Source organism: Phyllobates terribilis, unplaced genomic scaffold (genome assembly GCF_046119375.1).
Source record: "Phyllobates terribilis strain yellow unplaced genomic scaffold, ASM4611937v1 Scaffold_2__4_contigs__length_985480577, whole genome shotgun sequence".
NCBI classification, from domain to species: Eukaryota; Metazoa; Chordata; class Amphibia; order Anura; family Dendrobatidae; genus Phyllobates; species Phyllobates terribilis.
This window is the reverse complement of record NW_027362762.1, coordinates 454526937-454546140: the sequence shown is the minus strand read 5'-3', so window position 1 is coordinate 454546140 and position 19204 is coordinate 454526937. Positions and strand designations below refer to the sequence as shown.

At 47.0% G+C, this 19204-nt stretch overlaps 1 protein-coding gene across 16 annotated transcripts in view; it reads left to right on the top strand.

Annotated features, from left to right (window-relative positions):
- The window catches only part of MACF1 (microtubule actin crosslinking factor 1), a 273827-nt gene that overhangs the window by 188149 nt on the left and 66474 nt on the right, over window positions 1-19204 (top strand). For all 16 annotated transcript variants that reach the window (XM_073665641.1, XM_073665631.1, XM_073665640.1 and 13 more), the window contains 6 exons: window positions 10263-10325; window positions 10420-10655; window positions 14526-14655; window positions 14916-15115; window positions 15542-16037; window positions 16140-17611. In XM_073665641.1, the coding sequence (XP_073521742.1) occupies window positions 10263-10325; window positions 10420-10655; window positions 14526-14655; window positions 14916-15115; window positions 15542-16037; window positions 16140-17611 (2597 nt within the window). The remainder of the gene's footprint in view (window positions 1-10262; window positions 10326-10419; window positions 10656-14525; window positions 14656-14915; window positions 15116-15541; window positions 16038-16139; window positions 17612-19204) is intronic.

Sequence of the window (19204 nt, the reverse complement as noted above, 5' to 3'; positions counted from 1 at the left end):
GAAGTATTTGGTACACTGCCAATTTATGCAAGTTTTCCCACCTACAAAGAATGGAGAGGTTTGTAATTTTTATCGTAGGTACACTTCACCTGTGAGAGACGGTATCTAAAAAAATCCAGTAAATCCCATTGTATGATTTTTACATAATTAATTTGCATTTTATTGCATGAAATAAGTATTTGATACAATAGAAAAGCAGAAATTAATGTTTGGTACAGAATCCTTTGTTTGCAATTACAGAGGTCAGACATTTCCTGTAGTTCTTGACCAAGTTTGCACACATTGCAGCAGGGATTTTGGCCCACTCCTCCATTCAGATCTTCTCCAGATCTTTCAGGTTACGGGGCTTGCTGGGCAACATTGAGTTTCAGCTCCCTCCAACGATTTTCTACTGGGTTCAGGTCTGGAGATTGGTAAGGGCGCTCCAGGACCTTGAAATGCTTCTTACCGAACCTCTCCTTAGTTGCCCTGGCTGTGTGTTTCGGGTCATTGTCATGCTGGAAGACCCAGCCAAGACCCATCTTCAATGCTCTTACTGAGGGAAGGAGGTTATTGGCCAAAATCTCACGATACATGACCCCATCCATCCTTCCTTCAATACGGTGTAGTCGTCCTATCCCCTTTGCAGAAAAGCACCCTCAAAGTATGATGTTTCCCCCATCATGCTTCACAGTTGGGACCGTGTTCTTGGGGTTGTACTCATCCTTCTTCTTCCTCCAAGCATGGCGAGTGGAGTTGATACCAAAAAGTTCTATTTTGGTCTCATCTGACCACATGACCTTCTCCCATGCCTCCTCTAGATCATCCAGATGGTCATTTGCGATCTTCAAATGGGCCTGGACATGAGCTTGCGTGAGCAGGGGGACGTTGCATGCCCTGCAGGATTTTAACCATGACGACATAGTGTGTTACTAATGGTAACGTTTGATACTGTGGTCCCAGCTCTCTTCAGGTCTTTGACCAAGTCCTCTCATGTAGTTCTGGGCTGATTCCTGACCTTTCTCAAAATCATCTTTACCCCACGAGGCAAGATGTTGCATGGAGCCTCAGACCGAGGAAGATTGACAGTCATCTTGTGTTTTTTCTATTTTCTAATAATTGTGCCAGCAGTTGTTCTCTTCTCAGCTAGCTGCTTGTCTATTGTCATGTAGCCCATCCCAGCCTTGTACAGGTCTACAATTTTGTCCCTGGTGTCCTTAGACAGCTCTTTGGTCTTGGCCATAGTGGAGAGGATGAAGTGTGATTGAGTGTGTGAACAGGTGTCTTTTATACAGGTAACGAGTTCAAAAAGGTGCAATTAATACAGGTAATGAGTGCAGAGTATAAGGGCTTCTTAAAGAAAAACAAACAGGTCTGTGAGAGCCAGAATTCTTGCTAGTTGGTAGGTGATCAAATACTTATTTCATGCAAAAATAAATGCAATTTAATTATGTAAAAATCATACAATGTGATTTTTCTTGTTTTTATTTTTAGATTCTGTCTCTCACAGTTGAAGTGGGAAAACTTGCAAAATCGGCAGTGTGTCAAATACTTATTTTCTCCATTGTATACCTGGAAAGAGCCCAGGATGGGGGACATTAATACATAATGGGGGAGGGGGAGCAACACATATGTTCTAATAGGATTTATAATGCTGCAAGGACCCAGAGATCTGGCCAACATGCGGATGGAGGGGGGGCCAGGTCCAGTTTTTGCATCGGGGCCCATCGGACTCTAGTGCCCTGCTGCAATTAGTAGTAAAAAGCCTTTAGTAGTAAAAACCTGTTCTGTTCATAGAAAGATGAATGTGTATAATCTATGGTAGGAATAAAGCTATGTAGAAGGGGCGGGCAATTCCAATGGGGCACATGAGACATTGACTGTTGTGGAGCGCCGAACCAATCGGCTCAGATAAATTCTGCTCAGTATTAATATTAACATATTATTTATTTTAATATTGTATCACTTAATATTGAGCAGAACTATGCTGACATCCCCCTATATACCATATGAGCCCGTACACAGCCCCCTATATACAGTATGATCCCCCCCACATAACCTCCTATATACCGTATGAGCCTCTTAAATACAGTATGAGCCCCCACATAGCCTCCTATATACAGTATGAGCCTCTTGTATAGAGTATAAGCCCCCCTCATAGCCTCCTACATTTAGTATGAGCCCCCACATGGCCCCCTACATTCAGTGTGAGCCCCATATAGCTTCACTATATACAGCGTGAACCCCACATTGCCTCTAATTCACAGCATGTGCCCCACATTGCCTCTGATACACAGCGTGTGCCCCACATTGCCTCTGATACACAGCGTGTGCCCCACATTGCCTCTGATACACAGCGTGTGCCCCACATTGCCTCTGATACACAGCGTGTGCCCCACATTGCCTCTGATACACAGCGTGTGCCCCACATTGCCTCTGATACACAGCGTGTGCCCCACATTGCCTCTGATACACAGCGTGTGCCCCACATTGCCTCTGATACACAGCGTGTGCCCCACATTGCCTCTGATACACAGCGTGTGCCCCACATTGCCTCTGATACACAGCGTGTGCCCCACATTGCCTCTGATACACAGCGTGTGCCCCACATTGCCTCTGATACACAGCGTGTGCCCCACATTGCCTCTGATACACAGCGTGTGCCCCACATTGCCTCTGATACACAGCGTGTGCCCCACATTGCCTCTGATACACAGCGTGTGCCCCCCACATTGCCTCTGATACACAGCGTGTGCCCCCCACATTGCCTCTGATACACAGCGTGTGCCCCCCACATTGCCTCTGATACACAGCGTGTGCCCCCCACATTGCCTCTGATACACAGCGTGTGCCCCCCACATTGCCTCTGATACACAGCGTGTGCCCCCCACATTGCCTCTGATACACAGCGTGTGCCCCCCACATTGCCTCTGATACACAGCGTGTGTCCCCCACATTGCCTCTGATACACAGCGTGTGCCCCCCACATTGCCTCTGATACACAGCGTGTGCCCCCCACATTGCCTCTGATACACAGCGTGTGCCCCCCACATTGCCTCTGATACACAGCGTGTGCCCCCCACATTGCCTCTGATACACAGCGTGTGCCCCCCACATTGCCTCTGATACACAGCGTGTGCCCCCCACACTGCCTCTGATACACAGCGTGTGCCCCCCACACTGCCTCTGATACACAGCGTGTGCCCCCCACACTGCCTCTGATACACAGCGTGTGCCCCCCACACTGCCTCTGATACACAGCGTGTGCCCCCCACACTGCCTCTGATACACAGCGTGTGCCCCCCACACTGCCTCTGATACACAGCGTGTGCCCCCCACACTGCCTCTGATACACAGCGTGTGCCCCCCACACTGCCTCTGATACACAGCGTGTGCCCCCCACACTGCCTCTGATACACAGCGTGTGCCCCCCACACTGCCTCTGATACACAGCGTGTGCCCCCCACACTGCCTCTGATACACAGCGTGTGCCCCCCACACTGCCTCTGATACACAGCGTGTGCCCCCCACACTGCCTCTGATACACAGCGTGTGCCCCCCACACTGCCTCTGATACACAGCGTGTGCCCCCCACACTGCCTCTGATACACAGCGTGTGCCCCCCACACTGCCTCTGATACACAGCGTGTGCCCCCCACACTGCCTCTGATACACAGCGTGTGCCCCCCACACTGCCTCTGATACACAGCGTGTGCCCCCCACACTGCCTCTGATACACAGCGTGTGCCCCCCACACTGCCTCTGATACACAGCGTGTGCCCCCCACACTGCCTCTGATACACAGCGTGTGCCCCCCACACTGCCTCTGATACACAGCGTGTGCCCCCCACACTGCCTCTGATACACAGCGTGTGCCCCCCACACTGCCTCTGATACACAGCGTGTGCCCCCCACACTGCCTCTGATACACAGCGTGTGCCCCCCACACTGCCTCTGATACACAGCGTGTGCCCCCCACACTGCCTCTGATACACAGCGTGTGCCCCCCACACTGCCTCTGATACACAGCGTGTGCCCCCCACACTGCCTCTGATACACAGCGTGTGCCCCCCACACTGCCTCTGATACACAGCGTGTGCCCCCCACACTGCCTCTGATACACAGCGTGTGCCCCCCACACTGCCTCTGATACACAGCGTGTGCCCCCCACACTGCCTCTGATACACAGCGTGTGCCCCCCACACTGCCTCTGATACACAGCGTGTGCCCCCCACACTGCCTCTGATACACAGCGTGTGCCCCCCACACTGCCTCTGATACACAGCGTGTGCCCCCCACACTGCCTCTGATACACAGCGTGTGCCCCCCACACTGCCTCTGATACACAGCGTGTGCCCCCCACACCGCCTCTGATACACAGCGTGTGCCCCCCACACCGCCTCTGATACACAGCGTGTGCCCCCCACACTGCCTCTGATACACAGCGTGTGCCCCCCACACTGCCTCTGATACACAGCGTGTGCCCCCCACACTGCCTCTGATACACAGCGTGTGCCCCCCACACTGCCTCTGATACACAGCGTGTGCCCCCCACACTGCCTCTGATACACAGCGTGTGCCCCCCACACTGCCTCTGATACACAGCGTGTGCCCCCCACACTGCCTCTGATACACAGCGTGTGCCCCCCACACTGCCTCTGATACACAGCGTGTGCCCCCCACACTGCCTCTGATACACAGCGTGTGCCCCCCACACTGCCTCTGATACACAGCGTGTGCCCCCCACACTGCCTCTGATACACAGCGTGTGCCCCCCACACTGCCTCTGATACACAGCGTGTGCCCCCCACACTGCCTCTGATACACAGCGTGTGCCCCCCACACTGCCTCTGATACACAGCGTGTGCCCCCCACACTGCCTCTGATACACAGCGTGTGCCCCCCACATTGCCTCTGATACACAGCGTGTGCCCCCCACATTGCCTCTGATACACAGCGTGTGCCCCCCACATTGCCTCTGATACACAGCGTGTGCCCCCCACATTGCCTCTGATACACAGCGTGTGCCCCCCACATTGCCTCTGATACACAGCGTGTGCCCCCCACATTGCCTCTGATACACAGCGTGTGCCCCCCACATTGCCTCTGATACACAGCGTGTGCCCCCCACACTGCCTCTGATACACAGCGTGTGCCCCCCACACTGCCTCTGATACACAGCGTGTGCCCCCCACACTGCCTCTGATACACAGCGTGTGCCCCCCACACTGCCTCTGATACACAGCGTGTGCCCCCCACACTGCCTCTGATACACAGCGTGTGCCCCCCACACTGCCTCTGATACACAGCGTGTGCCCCCCACACTGCCTCTGATACACAGCGTGTGCCCCCCACACTGCCTCTGATACACAGCGTGTGCCCCCCACACTGCCTCTGATACACAGCGTGTGCCCCCCACACTGCCTCTGATACACAGCGTGTGCCCCCCACACTGCCTCTGATACACAGCGTGTGCCCCCCACACTGCCTCTGATACACAGCGTGTGCCCCCCACACTGCCTCTGATACACAGCGTGTGCCCCCCACACTGCCTCTGATACACAGCGTGTGCCCCCCACACTGCCTCTGATACACAGCGTGTGCCCCCCACACCGCCTCTGATACACAGCGTGTGCCCCCCACACCGCCTCTGATACACAGCGTGTGCCCCCCACACTGCCTCTGATACACAGCGTGTGCCCCCCACACTGCCTCTGATACACAGCGTGTGCCCCCCACACTGCCTCTGATACACAGCGTGTGCCCCCCACACTGCCTCTGATACACAGCGTGTGCCCCCCACACTGCCTCTGATACACAGCGTGTGCCCCCCACACTGCCTCTGATACACAGCGTGTGCCCCCCACACTGCCTCTGATACACAGCGTGTGCCCCCCACACTGCCTCTGATACACAGCGTGTGCCCCCCACACTGCCTCTGATACACAGCGTGTGCCCCCCACACTGCCTCTGATACACAGCGTGTGCCCCCCACACTGCCTCTGATACACAGCGTGTGCCCCCCACACTGCCTCTGATACACAGCGTGTGCCCCCCACACTGCCTCTGATACACAGCGTGTGCCCCCCACACTGCCTCTGATACACAGCGTGTGCCCCCCACACTGCCTCTGATACACAGCGTGTGCCCCCCACACTGCCTCTGATACACAGCGTGTGCCCCCCACACTGCCTCTGATACACAGCGTGTGCCCCCCACATTGCCTCTGATACACAGCGTGTGCCCCCCACATTGCCTCTGATACACAGCGTGTGCCCCCCACATTGCCTCTGATACACAACGTGTGCCCCCCACATTGCCTCTGATACACAGCGTGTGCCCCCCACATTGCCTCTGATACACAGCGTGTGCCCCCCACATTGCCTCTGATACACAGCGTGTGCCCCCCACATTGCCTCTGATACACAGCGTGTGCCCCCCACATTGCCTCTGATACACAGCGTGTGCCCCCCACATTGCCTCTGATACACAGCGTGTGCCCCCCACATTGCCTCTGATACACAGCGTGTGCCCCCCACATTGCCTCTGATACACAGCGTGTGCCCCCCACATTGCCTCTGATACACAGCGTGTGCCCCCCACACTGCCTCTGATACACAGCGTGTGCCCCCCACACTGCCTCTGATACACAGCGTGTGCCCCCCACACTGCCTCTGATACACAGCGTGTGCCCCCCACACTGCCTCTGATACACAGCGTGTGCCCCCCACACCGCCTCTGATACACAGCGTGTGCCCCCCACACCGCCTCTGATACACAGCGTGTGCCCCCCACACTGCCTCTGATACACAGCGTGTGCCCCCCACACTGCCTCTGATACACAGCGTGTGCCCCCCACACTGCCTCTGATACACAGCGTGTGCCCCCCACACTGCCTCTGATACACAGCGTGTGCCCCCCACACTGCCTCTGATACACAGCGTGTGCCCCCCACACTGCCTCTGATACACAGCGTGTGCCCCCCACACTGCCTCTGATACACAGCGTGTGCCCCCCACACTGCCTCTGATACACAGCGTGTGCCCCCCACACTGCCTCTGATACACAGCGTGTGCCCCCCACACTGCCTCTGATACACAGCGTGTGCCCCCCACACTGCCTCTGATACACAGCGTGTGCCCCCCACACTGCCTCTGATACACAGCGTGTGCCCCCCACACTGCCTCTGATACACAGCGTGTGCCCCCCACACTGCCTCTGATACACAGCGTGTGCCCCCCACACTGCCTCTGATACACAGCGTGTGCCCCCCACACTGCCTCTGATACACAGCGTGTGCCCCCCACACTGCCTCTGATACACAGCGTGTGCCCCCCACACCGCCTCTGATACACAGCGTGTGCCCCCCACACCGCCTCTGATACACAGCGTGTGCCCCCCACACCGCCTCTGATACACAGCGTGTGCCCCCCACACTGCCTCTGATACACAGCGTGTGCCCCCCACACTGCCTCTGATACACAGCGTGTGCCCCCCACACTGCCTCTGATACACAGCGTGTGCCCCCCACACTGCCTCTGATACACAGCGTGTGCCCCCCACACTGCCTCTGATACACAGCGTGTGCCCCCCACACTGCCTCTGATACACAGCGTGTGCCCCCCACACTGCCTCTGATACACAGCGTGTGCCCCCCACACTGCCTCTGATACACAGCGTGTGCCCCCCACATTGCCTCTGATACACAGCGTGTGCCCCCCACATTGCCTCTGATACACAGCGTGTGCCCCCCACATTGCCTCTGATACACAGCGTGTGCCCCCCACATTGCCTCTGATACACAGCGTGTGCCCCCCACATTGCCTCTGATACACAGCGTGTGCCCCCCACATTGCCTCTGATACACAGCGTGTGCCCCCCACATTGCCTCTGATACACAGCGTGTGCCCCCCACATTGCCTCTGATACACAGCGTGTGCCCCCCACATAGCCTCCTATATACATTCAAATATCCCATACACATGAAAAAAATACCACCACATAGTAGCCTTGTTCCTGTTCCCCCGGCGCTCTGCTCCAGCTCTGCATCCCGCGGATGTAGACAGCGGTGACGGTGGGCGGCAGCGTATGGATAGAGGGGGGGGGTAAGGGCATGGTGCAGCCCATGGGCCACTGTTTCAGCCCTTTTGCGGTCTCTGTCCATGGTCCAGAAGTCTGGGTCTGCTATAGAGAAACATCTTCATCTGCAGCCCCAATAGCTTAATGGACTTTGCAGATTACTTTGAGTTATTCATATAGTGCTGTCATTTTTTTGTAGTCCTGTACTTTGGAATACATAGGTTACTTATACCAAGCAATCAGTCTTTATTGAAAACGTTTCTTTTGCTTGTGTGAATAACCCCCAAAAAAACATTAAAGAAAAGTTAGAGTAGACCGAATCACTGATGGTGAGATTTTCATTTTGACATTCACAATAATAAATATTCTTTAGCAATATATTCCCACATTTAAGATAATCTTAAAAAAACCAATTACATTACTTACCCCTCATCACTTATATCTCCCAATTCCCCAAAAGAGAGACCACCCGTGACATTTAACCCATTTTTCTCTAGTTACAAAGGATACAAATATAACAGGACAACTTTATACATGCTCCATGGCATTATCAATTAAGTTTATATGTTGTCATGATGTTTAAACCCATTGCTCCCTCAGAAAACCCCTCATAGCTTAAGATCTTCTCCCTTAAAGGGTTTGCCTGGCTTTTTGGAACAAGTCGGCAGTCACTCAATGCATGTTCTGTGAGAATTCGCCAGCATCGGGCGCAATAATGCGATTTGCATACATGTCGTCACTTGCCGAATAGACCTGCGTGGCCTCGCTCAATACAAGTGTATTGAGCAAACTTGGACACGTCTAGGCGGAATGTGGCCGGAAGTGTGCAGATGGCATACTTGGTCACATGACTGCCAACTCCCGGCGGCAGCACCGGAGAATCCTCACAGTGCACATGAATTAAGGTTCATGCCACTAATCAGATGCTCCAGATCATGCACATCTTTATGAATCAAAAGAGTCTGATGCCACTACACACCCTCATCTAGACCGACGGGAAATCTCCGGTCTTGATGAATTGGAGCCATTGTCTTGGAAACTTTGTGTCAAGATTATTAATTATCCCCTATCTATAGCTTGCAAAATAATTAACTGATTACTGGGGGTTCGTCTGCTGGAACCCCTACCCATCTCGAGAACGGTGCCGTGCCTCTGTCGGTTGAGCATGTGTACTTCTGCTCCATTCATTCTCTATTGGAATGCAGAGGGTTGTTTTTTCCTGACTCCCTCATAAAAATGCATGCTTGGCTAAGCAGAACATGCATGTTTATTTTAATAGGAAGAGAAGCCTCTTCCAGACACCTAGTAGTTATTTCCTTCAAAAGGAAAATGTTAAAATCTTGTGTTGCTGCCCCCATTACATATTATATCACCTGCCCTAATTGGCCAGTCCAGTCAGTTGTGATGGATATGGTCAACATTAGCTGCTGTTCATACTAACTTTATCTATCATGACCCTAGTCATTCTTCACCATGCAGAGAGCAATACAAGAGCAGTTATCTACAGTACTGTGGTTTCTAAGTCTTCTGTAACAATCATTTTCTTATACAAACTCTTGTTAGGAGGTATAGTTGTGGCCCACAGCCCTGGCTCTACAGCAATAGGCGCTTGTGTAAATGTTGTTTAGTTATATAGATCCTCTGATACTTGATTATCAGTTTATTGAATAGATGGACATCATTTATATGTACGGAACCTCAGACAGCACATGGGAGAGACCTGTAAATCATCTAGAGCGGTGCAGGTAGAGCTGACCTGGAGCGGTGCCATACTAGTCAGGTCCCCACCTAGCTACAGTTGTGCAGCCATGCTCTGGTTCATGCTGCCCATTGTTTGGGCAGCATGAATCGACTAAACGGGCTCCCTTTCATCATGCCTGGTTGTTTTTTCTCATACGAGATAAGCCACCACAAGAAGCTTCTGGCAGGGCTTCCTCCCTTCTCCCCACTGAAAGCCGAGCATGCATATGTATGGAGTCGAGAAGCATCGCTGTTGGCTGACATCTATTGAGGTGTATGACCATCTTTAGTGAAAATGTGATTTTTTTTTTTTACACCTAAATATCATTTAGTATTATGGTTTACATTATCTATAGAACACATTCTATTTTGTGAAATATTTGTATTGTCCAGTGTTAATGTGCCCTTGTCTGTGCTTGTACCACATTTGTGATGTCCTTGCTTTGCCTTCTTGTCCTGTTCAGGTTCTGTTCTGACGGCCTCAATGAGCACAGTAGGGAATGTTAATGGATATCATACTTGCCAAGGTGAGCATGTCTGTCCATGTGCTGTTCTGTCTTACTCATTCCGTGTGCCTTGGAATGTTTTTTTTACTCTATACACCATACTCTGTTTTTATAGATTTGACTGGGATTCAGTGTGATGTTTCTGAGATTACTCAGAAGTATGAAGATCTTGGAGTGGTACTAAATAACGGTGAGGGGCAGTTGTCCACCATGTTGGAAAAAATGAAGAAGGTTCAACAAGAAACGAATCAGATGCTGAAGTGGTTGGAGTCTAAAGAAAAAGTAATTACAGCCGTCAATGTTTCTCCAACGAAAAGTGAGATTGTTAGAGCACAAGCAGAACAGAACAAGGTAAGTCTCCAATACTGTGTTAGGCAGTGAAAAACAAAGTATGTCTACTATGGATGCCTCCTCCAACTTTCACTTGAGCCATTTTGATATATCTCATTCATGCTGTATTAAAGAAAATCTGGCAGTAAGATTACCTTCCTCTCCCCTCCAAATCCCATGTATGGGCAAAACCACCGCAGTGAAGGCCTGGTAGAGCATCAAAAAGGAGGAAACACAGCGTCTGGTGATGTCCATGAGTTCAAGACTTGAGGCAGTCATTGCCAACAAAGGGTTTTCAACCAAGTACTAGAAATGAAGATTTTATTCACAATTATTTAATTTGTCCAATTACTTTTGGTCCCTTTAAAAACAGGGTGGCACATGTTAATGAGCTGAAACTCCTAAACCCTTCATCCAATTTTAATGTGGATACCCTCAAATGAAAGCTGAATGTCTGAACTTCAACTGCATCTGAATTGTTTTGTTTAAAATTCATTGTGGTAATGTCTAGAACCAAAATTAGAAAAATGTCTCTGTCCAAATCTATATGGACCTAACTGTAAATAGAAATAATTGAACACCTTTACATCATCTATTTGATGCTGCATTCCCGGGCAATTAGCGTTTGATTAATATGCAAATAAGGCATTTCATGCTCTCTCACACCCAGAGCACTTAAAAGAGTATTCCCATCTCCAAGATCCTATCCCAATATGTAGTAGGTGTAATAATAATATTAGCAAATATCTCCAATTAGAAATGTAGTATAGTATTTTTGATTCGCTATGCCACCTACCTCATGTGCAGGTATTGCAGGACCTTAGGTATCCATGGTTACGACCACTGATAAAGTCAGTTAGTTAGCTAGTTGCTGATGGTCGTAAACATGGATACCTAAGGTCCTGCGATGCCTGTGCATGAGGTAAGAGACATAGCGAATATTTGCTAATAATAATATTATTACATCTACTACATATTGGGATAGGATCTTGGAGGTGGGAATACCCCTTTAACTCTCTGCCTCTCGAGGTTGGTTCCCCTCCCAGCACCAGCCTCTTAAGTCCGATAGATAGCTGTCACTGTCTGTGTCACACCAGGCAAGGAGCTCAGTGAGCGATCAGTCAAGCTAAACCGGCTTAGAGGAACCATCTTCAGGAGACAGAGACTTGTTAGGTGCTCTGTCACACTAAGAGAGAACTGAGTGTCTAACAAAGCCCTTGTCAGTATGATTTTTCATTCCTAAAATTACCCAAAGGGTAAAGGGACCGAACTTAAGGGATAATGTGATTACAACTTGACTTTAATTGTAATTAATTCATTAATATGGTCTAACAAATAAAGATTAAAGTAACTCAGGTGGTATTGCTGTGTAGCATTTCTTTGGGACACTTCTATGATGAAGCCAGTCATGGCGAAACATGTCGGGGCGGCTATGAGTGAATTTTAATCCGCTCTAGTGGTCTTGCAACTTACATCTATAATTGTCCTTAGAAAAGCTATCCTAGCTAGTGGACTGCAGCCATTAATCTAGGTAGGAGATATATTAGCTTTAAGAGATTGATATCCCATAGAAGAGTCCCAAAGAAATTCTGCACATCAATACCACCTGAGTTAATTTAATCTAAATTTGTTAGACCATATTAATTAATTAATCTGTGTAATCCAAACACCTCAAACATTGATTTGTCTGTCCATAAAACTTTTTTCTAATCTTCCTCTGTCCAATGTCTGTGTTCTTTTGCCCTTATCAATCTTTTCCTTTTATTAGTCTGTCTCAGATATGGCTTTTTCTTTGCCACTTTGCCCTGAAGGCCAGCATCCCTGAGTCACTTCTTCACTGTAGACGTTGACACTGGCATTTTGCGTGTACTATTTAATGAAGCTCCCAGTTGAGGAGCTGTGAGGTGTCGATTTCTCAAACTAGAGACTCTAATGTACTTGTCTTGTTGCTCAGTTGTGCAGCGGGGTCTCCCACTTCTCTTTCTACTCTGGTTAGAGCCTGTTTGTGCTCTCCTCTGAAGGGAGTAGTTCACACCGTTGTAGAAAATCTTTAGTTTCTTGGCAACTTCTCGTATGGAATAGCCTTCATTTCTAAGAACAAGAATAGACCGTCGAGTTTCACGTGAAAATTCTCTTTTTCTGGTCATTTTGAGAGTTTCATAGAACAAACAAATGTAATGCTCCAGATTCTCAGCTAGCTCAAAGGAAGGTCAATTTTTATAGCTTCTCAAATCATATAATAAACTTGTGCAAGGGTTTCTAGGGTTTTCTAAACATCCATTAGCCTTCTTACACAGTTAGCAAACACAATGTACTATTAAAACACTGGAGTGGTGGTTGTTGGAAATGGGCCTCTATACACCTACGTAGATATTGCAATGAAAACAAGATGTTTGCAGCTAGAATAGTCATTTACCACATTAACAATGTATAGAGTGTATTTCTGATTCATTTAATGTTAGCTGCATTGAAAAAAAATGTGCTTTTCTTTCAAAAATAATGAAATTTCTAAATGACCCCAAACTTTTGAACGGTAGCGTATGACCTGACACTATACAGTATTCTCTAAATAGGTTAAAGTCAGCAGTGGGGACCACAAGGATCATTACTAGGCTCAAGTCTTTTTATTCTCTGTATTAATGATCCTATGGGTGGGACTGGAAGTAATTTGTCAGTCTTTGCTGATGAACTTTTTAGGATAATAAAAACTGAGCTTGACAGTATAATATTACAAAACGATCTAGATAAAATTCTACATGGGCAGATGAGGTTGACTGTTGATAAATGTAGAGTTATGCACCTAGGCCTAAGTAATCGTATTGCTGCATGTACATTGAATGGAAATATACTCGGGACTACAGAAGAGAAGGACTTGGATTTTCTGGTTACAAGTAAGCTAAGCAGCTGAACTCAATGTCAGGCAGCAGCTGCAAAGGCAAGCAAGATTTTAGTTTTATTAAAAGAGACATAAAAACTTGTGATCCCAATGTTTTATGAACCCTCTATAAATCACTCGTAAGGTCACATCTGGAATATGGGTTCCAGTTTTGGACTCAATATTTTAAAAAAGATATTGGGAAGTTAGTTATTTCAAAGGTGGGCAACTAGATTATTACATGGAATGGAAAACTTCTTCTATAATGAAAGGTTAGAAAAATTGGACTTGTTTAGCTTAGAAAAAAGATGTCTCAGAGGAGATCTACCTACATATATAGGTAGAAATGTGGTCAATACCAAGGCATATGCTTTATTCCTTCTAAGGACTTTACAAAAGACCATTTACGTGTGGAAGAAAGGCGATTCCGGCACCTCAACAGGAAAGGGTTCTTTTCAGTCACAGCAGTCAGACTGTGGAATGCCCTACCACAAGAGGTAGTAATGGCAGACACTATATAAAAAAGATCTAGATATTTTTCTCACAACAAATGTCCTTGTGGGTTATAAATAATGTAGCGATAGAGAATGTATAACTGGTGGAGAAAGGCTGAACTTGACGGACCTCTGTCTTTTTTTTTATGTACACATTTGTTCAGAACTGCAGCTCACACTGGCGTTTACTTCCACTTTGGCTGAAGACAAAAGCAATGGAAAATGTGATGAGCGAGAACTATTTTCACACACACATGAAAATTAGCATAGGTGTTGGAAAAAATGTGGGGAGGGGGTTACTTCAGTAATAGGTTCTCAATTGTTACCTTATCGAGAAGAACAGAAAATGTTAATGAATGTGCAGCTATACGTGTATGGGGTGAGGCTCCTGTTTTAGTGACTGGTTGAGGGCCCAAAAACGTGTAGTTAAACTCCACATTGAAAACAGTGGCAGCTACATCTGTTGGCCTGCTGTCAAGTGGCTAATAAACTTACTTGAGGTTTTATTTTTTTCCTTTTCAGGAATTCATATCAGAACTCGAGCAGAGCTCTGAAAAAGTGGAAAAGTTGAAAGCTGAATTGAAAGATTTGCTGGAGAAGTATCCCAACTCCCCTGAGGCCGAGACCTGGAGGCACATGCTGGATAAGCTTAGTAAGAATGAGTTAGAACACAAAAAAATGTATTTATATATTTTTATATCTTTGTGCCCAAGGGAACAATTATTATAAATTGTCTTGTACCAGTAAAAGGCTAAGACACTCGGATAAGTCGTACGACTTTTTTGTTAAAATGTATTATCGATTTTGAACCTTTACATCGCGTCTATGAACACCAGGTACAGATGTAGCAACTTTTATTTTATAAATACTGTAACGAAACAGTGACTTATGTGTTTCTTCATTGCCATTTAGATGAACGGTGGGATCGAACTAATCAAGTGACCTCTGAACGGCAGCAAAAACTGGAGGAGTCTGCCAACCAGCTGGCAACCTTCCAAGCTGCTGGCTCCCAGCTACGGCCATGGTTGACAGAGAAAGAGTTGATGATGAGTGTTCTGGGTCCTCTTTCCATAGATCCCAACATGTTGAGTGCACAGAAACAGCAGGTTCAGGTAGGGAGAGTATTTTCAACTATATTTTTAAAAGAATGCCTTTTGTACTTCTGCCTTTTGTCAGGCAGGAATTTTTCTGTGCCCATGCATAGCTAAATCAAGAATGTTTAGATCCATTATTTTATACCTGTTTTTAGCGTCCATTTGCTGATGTTGGATATTTATGTACAGTTTTTTGATACAACTGGTGCTAAGTTAATTTACTCCTGTGTGTTTTATGATCTATACAGATATAGGTAAATAGAGGGTTAGGCTGGCACTGAACAATTTTTTTCGGTTAAGTGTCTTATAGACAGTCTTGTTAGGACATTAAAGTGTCTTGTGAGTACTGGCTTGTAATTTACGTATTCTGTTCTGTTGTGCCTTGACTCTGTGTATTCTGATCTGTCACATTATACAAACACTTCTGTGTTATTTTTATTCCAGTTTATGTTAAAGGAATTTGAAGCTCGCAGAGCGCAGTATGAAGAACTAAAACATGCCGCCTATGGTATCCTAACAGGACCTGGAGATGAATCTCCATCCACCAGCCAAGTTGAGGATGATTTCCATGAAATCAGCCAGAAGTGGACAGAATTAACCAACCGTCTGAATTCCAGAGCTGACCATATTGACCAAGCTGCTGTGAAGAGTACTGAGTATCAAGAGGTCTTACAAGGACTTACAGAGAAAATAAAGCAGACCGGCAAGAAGCTAGGTGCACAGCCAGTGGTTAGCACCCAACCTGATGCTGTAAAGCAGCAGCTGCAAGAAACTAGCGGAATTCGTTCAGAATTAGAGTCCCTTTCTCAGGAAGTTGCTGAAGCACAGATCCTATGCAGTGAATTGTCGGAGCTTGTGGCGGAACCATACCTTAAAGATGAGCTTCAAAAGCGGCTTGACACTGTGGCCCTTCCTCTTAAAGGAATGGAAGATTTGGCAGGTATTCCTCCTTTATCATTCACCCTGTCCGATTGTTCCATTTTATCTTGTGTATACACACACATATATATGTAATGTACTAACTTAGTCATTTATTTTGCAGCGGATCGTGTAAATCGGTTGCAGACAGCTCTTGCCAGTTCTCAACAGTTCCAGCAGATGTTTGATGAGTTGAGAAACTGGTTGGAGGAAAAACAGATACAGCAGTCCAAGTGTCAACCAGTGTCATCCAAACTTGAGAAGTTACAATCTCTTCTTCAGGAGCAAGAGGAATTCCAGAAAACATTGAACCAGAATAGTGGGTCTTATGAAATGATTGTTGCTGAAGGTGAGTCTTTGCTTCTCTCCTCTCAACCTGGCGAAGAAAAAACTGCACTTCAAAATCAACTAGTGAGTCTGAAATCAAACTGGGAGGAGCTTGGGAAGAAGACATCGGAGAGACTCTGCAAACTGAAAGATTGTTTGCATAAAGCCCAGAAGTACAAAAGACATGTTGAAGATCTTGTGCCTTGCTTAGAAGATTGTGAGAACCAACTGAAGGAAATGCAGGTCACCCTTGACCCTATGCAGCTTGATGCACAGCTTCTCAGGGCAAAGGTTCTCCAAAGTGAAATGGACAAGAAACGTTCTCTGTTGGAGATGATGAACAGCACTGCAGATCTCCTAACTGAAGCTGCTGAAGTCGATGACCAAGAAATTTTAGAGGAGAAAGCCCAACTAAATCAGAGGATGGACAGTGTCACAGAACAGCTGCACGTCAAAGCTGGATCTGTTGAGGAGATGTCTTTAAGGCTTAAAGAGCTTAATGACAGTTTTAAAAATATTGATAATAAGCTGGAAGGAGCAAAACATCACTTGGAGATCTACGCAGCACTTGGTTCCCAGGCTTGTAGCAGTAAGAACTTAGAAAACATGAAGTCCCAGCAGGAAATGCTCCAGAACCTTGATACACAAGTTCAGTACATGAAAAACCTTATTCAAGGTTTGACTGAAGATGCCCCAAAAGGCTCTGATGTCTCTAGTCTCCTACATCAGGCAGATGATGTACAACATGAAGTTGAGACTGTAAAACAAGAGGTGAATGAGTGTTGTTTGAATATGGAACAAAAACTTCAAGGAATTGGTCAATTTCATGCTCACGTGCGAGAAATATTCTCCAATTTGACTGATCTAGATGATGAACTTGATAACATGGGCCCAGTGGGACGTGATGAGGACAGTCTAAAGTCACAAACTGAAGTCATGCAGAAGTTTTTGGAAACTCTGCAAGGCTTAAAATCCGACGTGGAGTACTCTGAAAAGAAATGTAGAGTTATGTTAGAGAATGAGGGAGGACCCGATCTTATTGCATTAATGCGAGAACTTGGCACATTGAATAAGCAGTGTGTTAAATTGACTGAAAGGGGCAAAAATCGACAGGAGCAATTGGAAGCCACATTGGGAAGAATTGAGGACTTTAACACGAAACTAAAAGAGTTGAAGCACCAGATTTTGACCGCAGAGGGCAGCAGTGCATTGCAGGAGCTTGTGGGTACCGAAGTAGAAGCAATCAAGCAGCAATTAGGAGATTTTAAGGTAAAAAATTTTACTTTTCAGATTTCTCATAAGATGTTTATTCTGTACTGTGTTCCTTTACCTGCTGGCTCTGCACAATGTGCGCTTGCTGCTACTTGTATGAGAGTAATCTATATTGTGATCATCTCCATTGTAAGCTGGAGTGATATTTTCTTTTGCTTCTTTTATGATGCTGCCTTTTAAAATTCATAATCTCATAAGAATATTATAATATTAGGTAAGACATAGGAGTTATACATGTAATCCATTTACTTATGTGTTCAATGCCTTCAGGGTTGCGACTTTCCCAGATAAATGGCAGTCTTTTAATGACTAGAGAACTTGCCTAAAGGGAATGTATCACACACATACACACACACACACACACACACACACACACACACACACACACACACACACACACACACACACACACACACACACACACACACACACACGAGATTTCAGAGAGTTGATAATTTAGTGTAAGGCTGTTTGCCCACGATGTGTTTAAGCGTTTCCGCAGCGGCAATTCCGCCGCGGAAACGCTTAAAAAACGCATGGTAGAAGGCCTGCCATGTTCCCCAATGATAATCCGCATGTGCTGAGCACATGCTGCGGAAATTTCCGCTGCGGATTATCATTGCGGAAAAATCTGCAGCACTACCATTAATTTTGCGGAATCGCGGCGTTTTAGCCGCCATTGACTTGCATTGAATCGCATAATATCCGCATGACTACATGTGCACATGCGGATATTCTGCGATTCAATGTGCGGATGGTACCCGGGTCTGGAGAAGAGGAGACTCTCCTCTGGACCCCGGTACCATAGTACCTGTAAAAAAAAGAATTTAAAATAAAAAATAAACCTACACTTACCTTCTGATGGCCCGCGGTCTTCTCTCCTGCCCCCCCTCTCCCCCTCCCGCACGGCTCGCAATGATGTAAAAGGTCCTTTTACACCACCACGAGCCGCCCAAGACATTGGACGCATCGGAGGAGGAGACCGGGGGCTATCGGATGGTGAGTATAATGTTTTTTTTTTGTTTTTTTTTACCATTTTTATTCTTTTTTTTAACTATTAACTTGGTCACACTATATAAATTCATGCCGGTTGTATGGATTTATATTGTGTGACCAAGTTGTCAAGCACTTTTGCAAGTGATGCTAAAATCCCTTGGGAAAGCACTTGACAACCCGCATGCGAAATCGCATGTGCAAAACACTGTACAATCCGCATGTGTTTTTTCTGCCAGGGAGATGCAGAAACGCTCAGGAAAAATCCAGAGCATTTCTGCATCGTGGGCACATAGTCTAAGGTAAAATTGTTTATAACATTTCTGATGTAGTAAGTAATAAGTATATGGACATGTTTTATGACGTTGAGGCCAACTTATAGATCTCCTCTATCTGCATACTAGTTTGTTCTACTCAAAGTGACACAATCCACTACAAGATAACCCAGGGGTTACATGCCCAGGTCTGAAATGTTTGATCATAGTCTTGGGGTAATTTATTTCATTAGGCTGTAACTAACTTAAAGAGAATCTGTTTATGCTTCCCAATTGGAGTGCAGATAAAAATAGGGACCGAAATCCTGATTTCAGAGGTGGG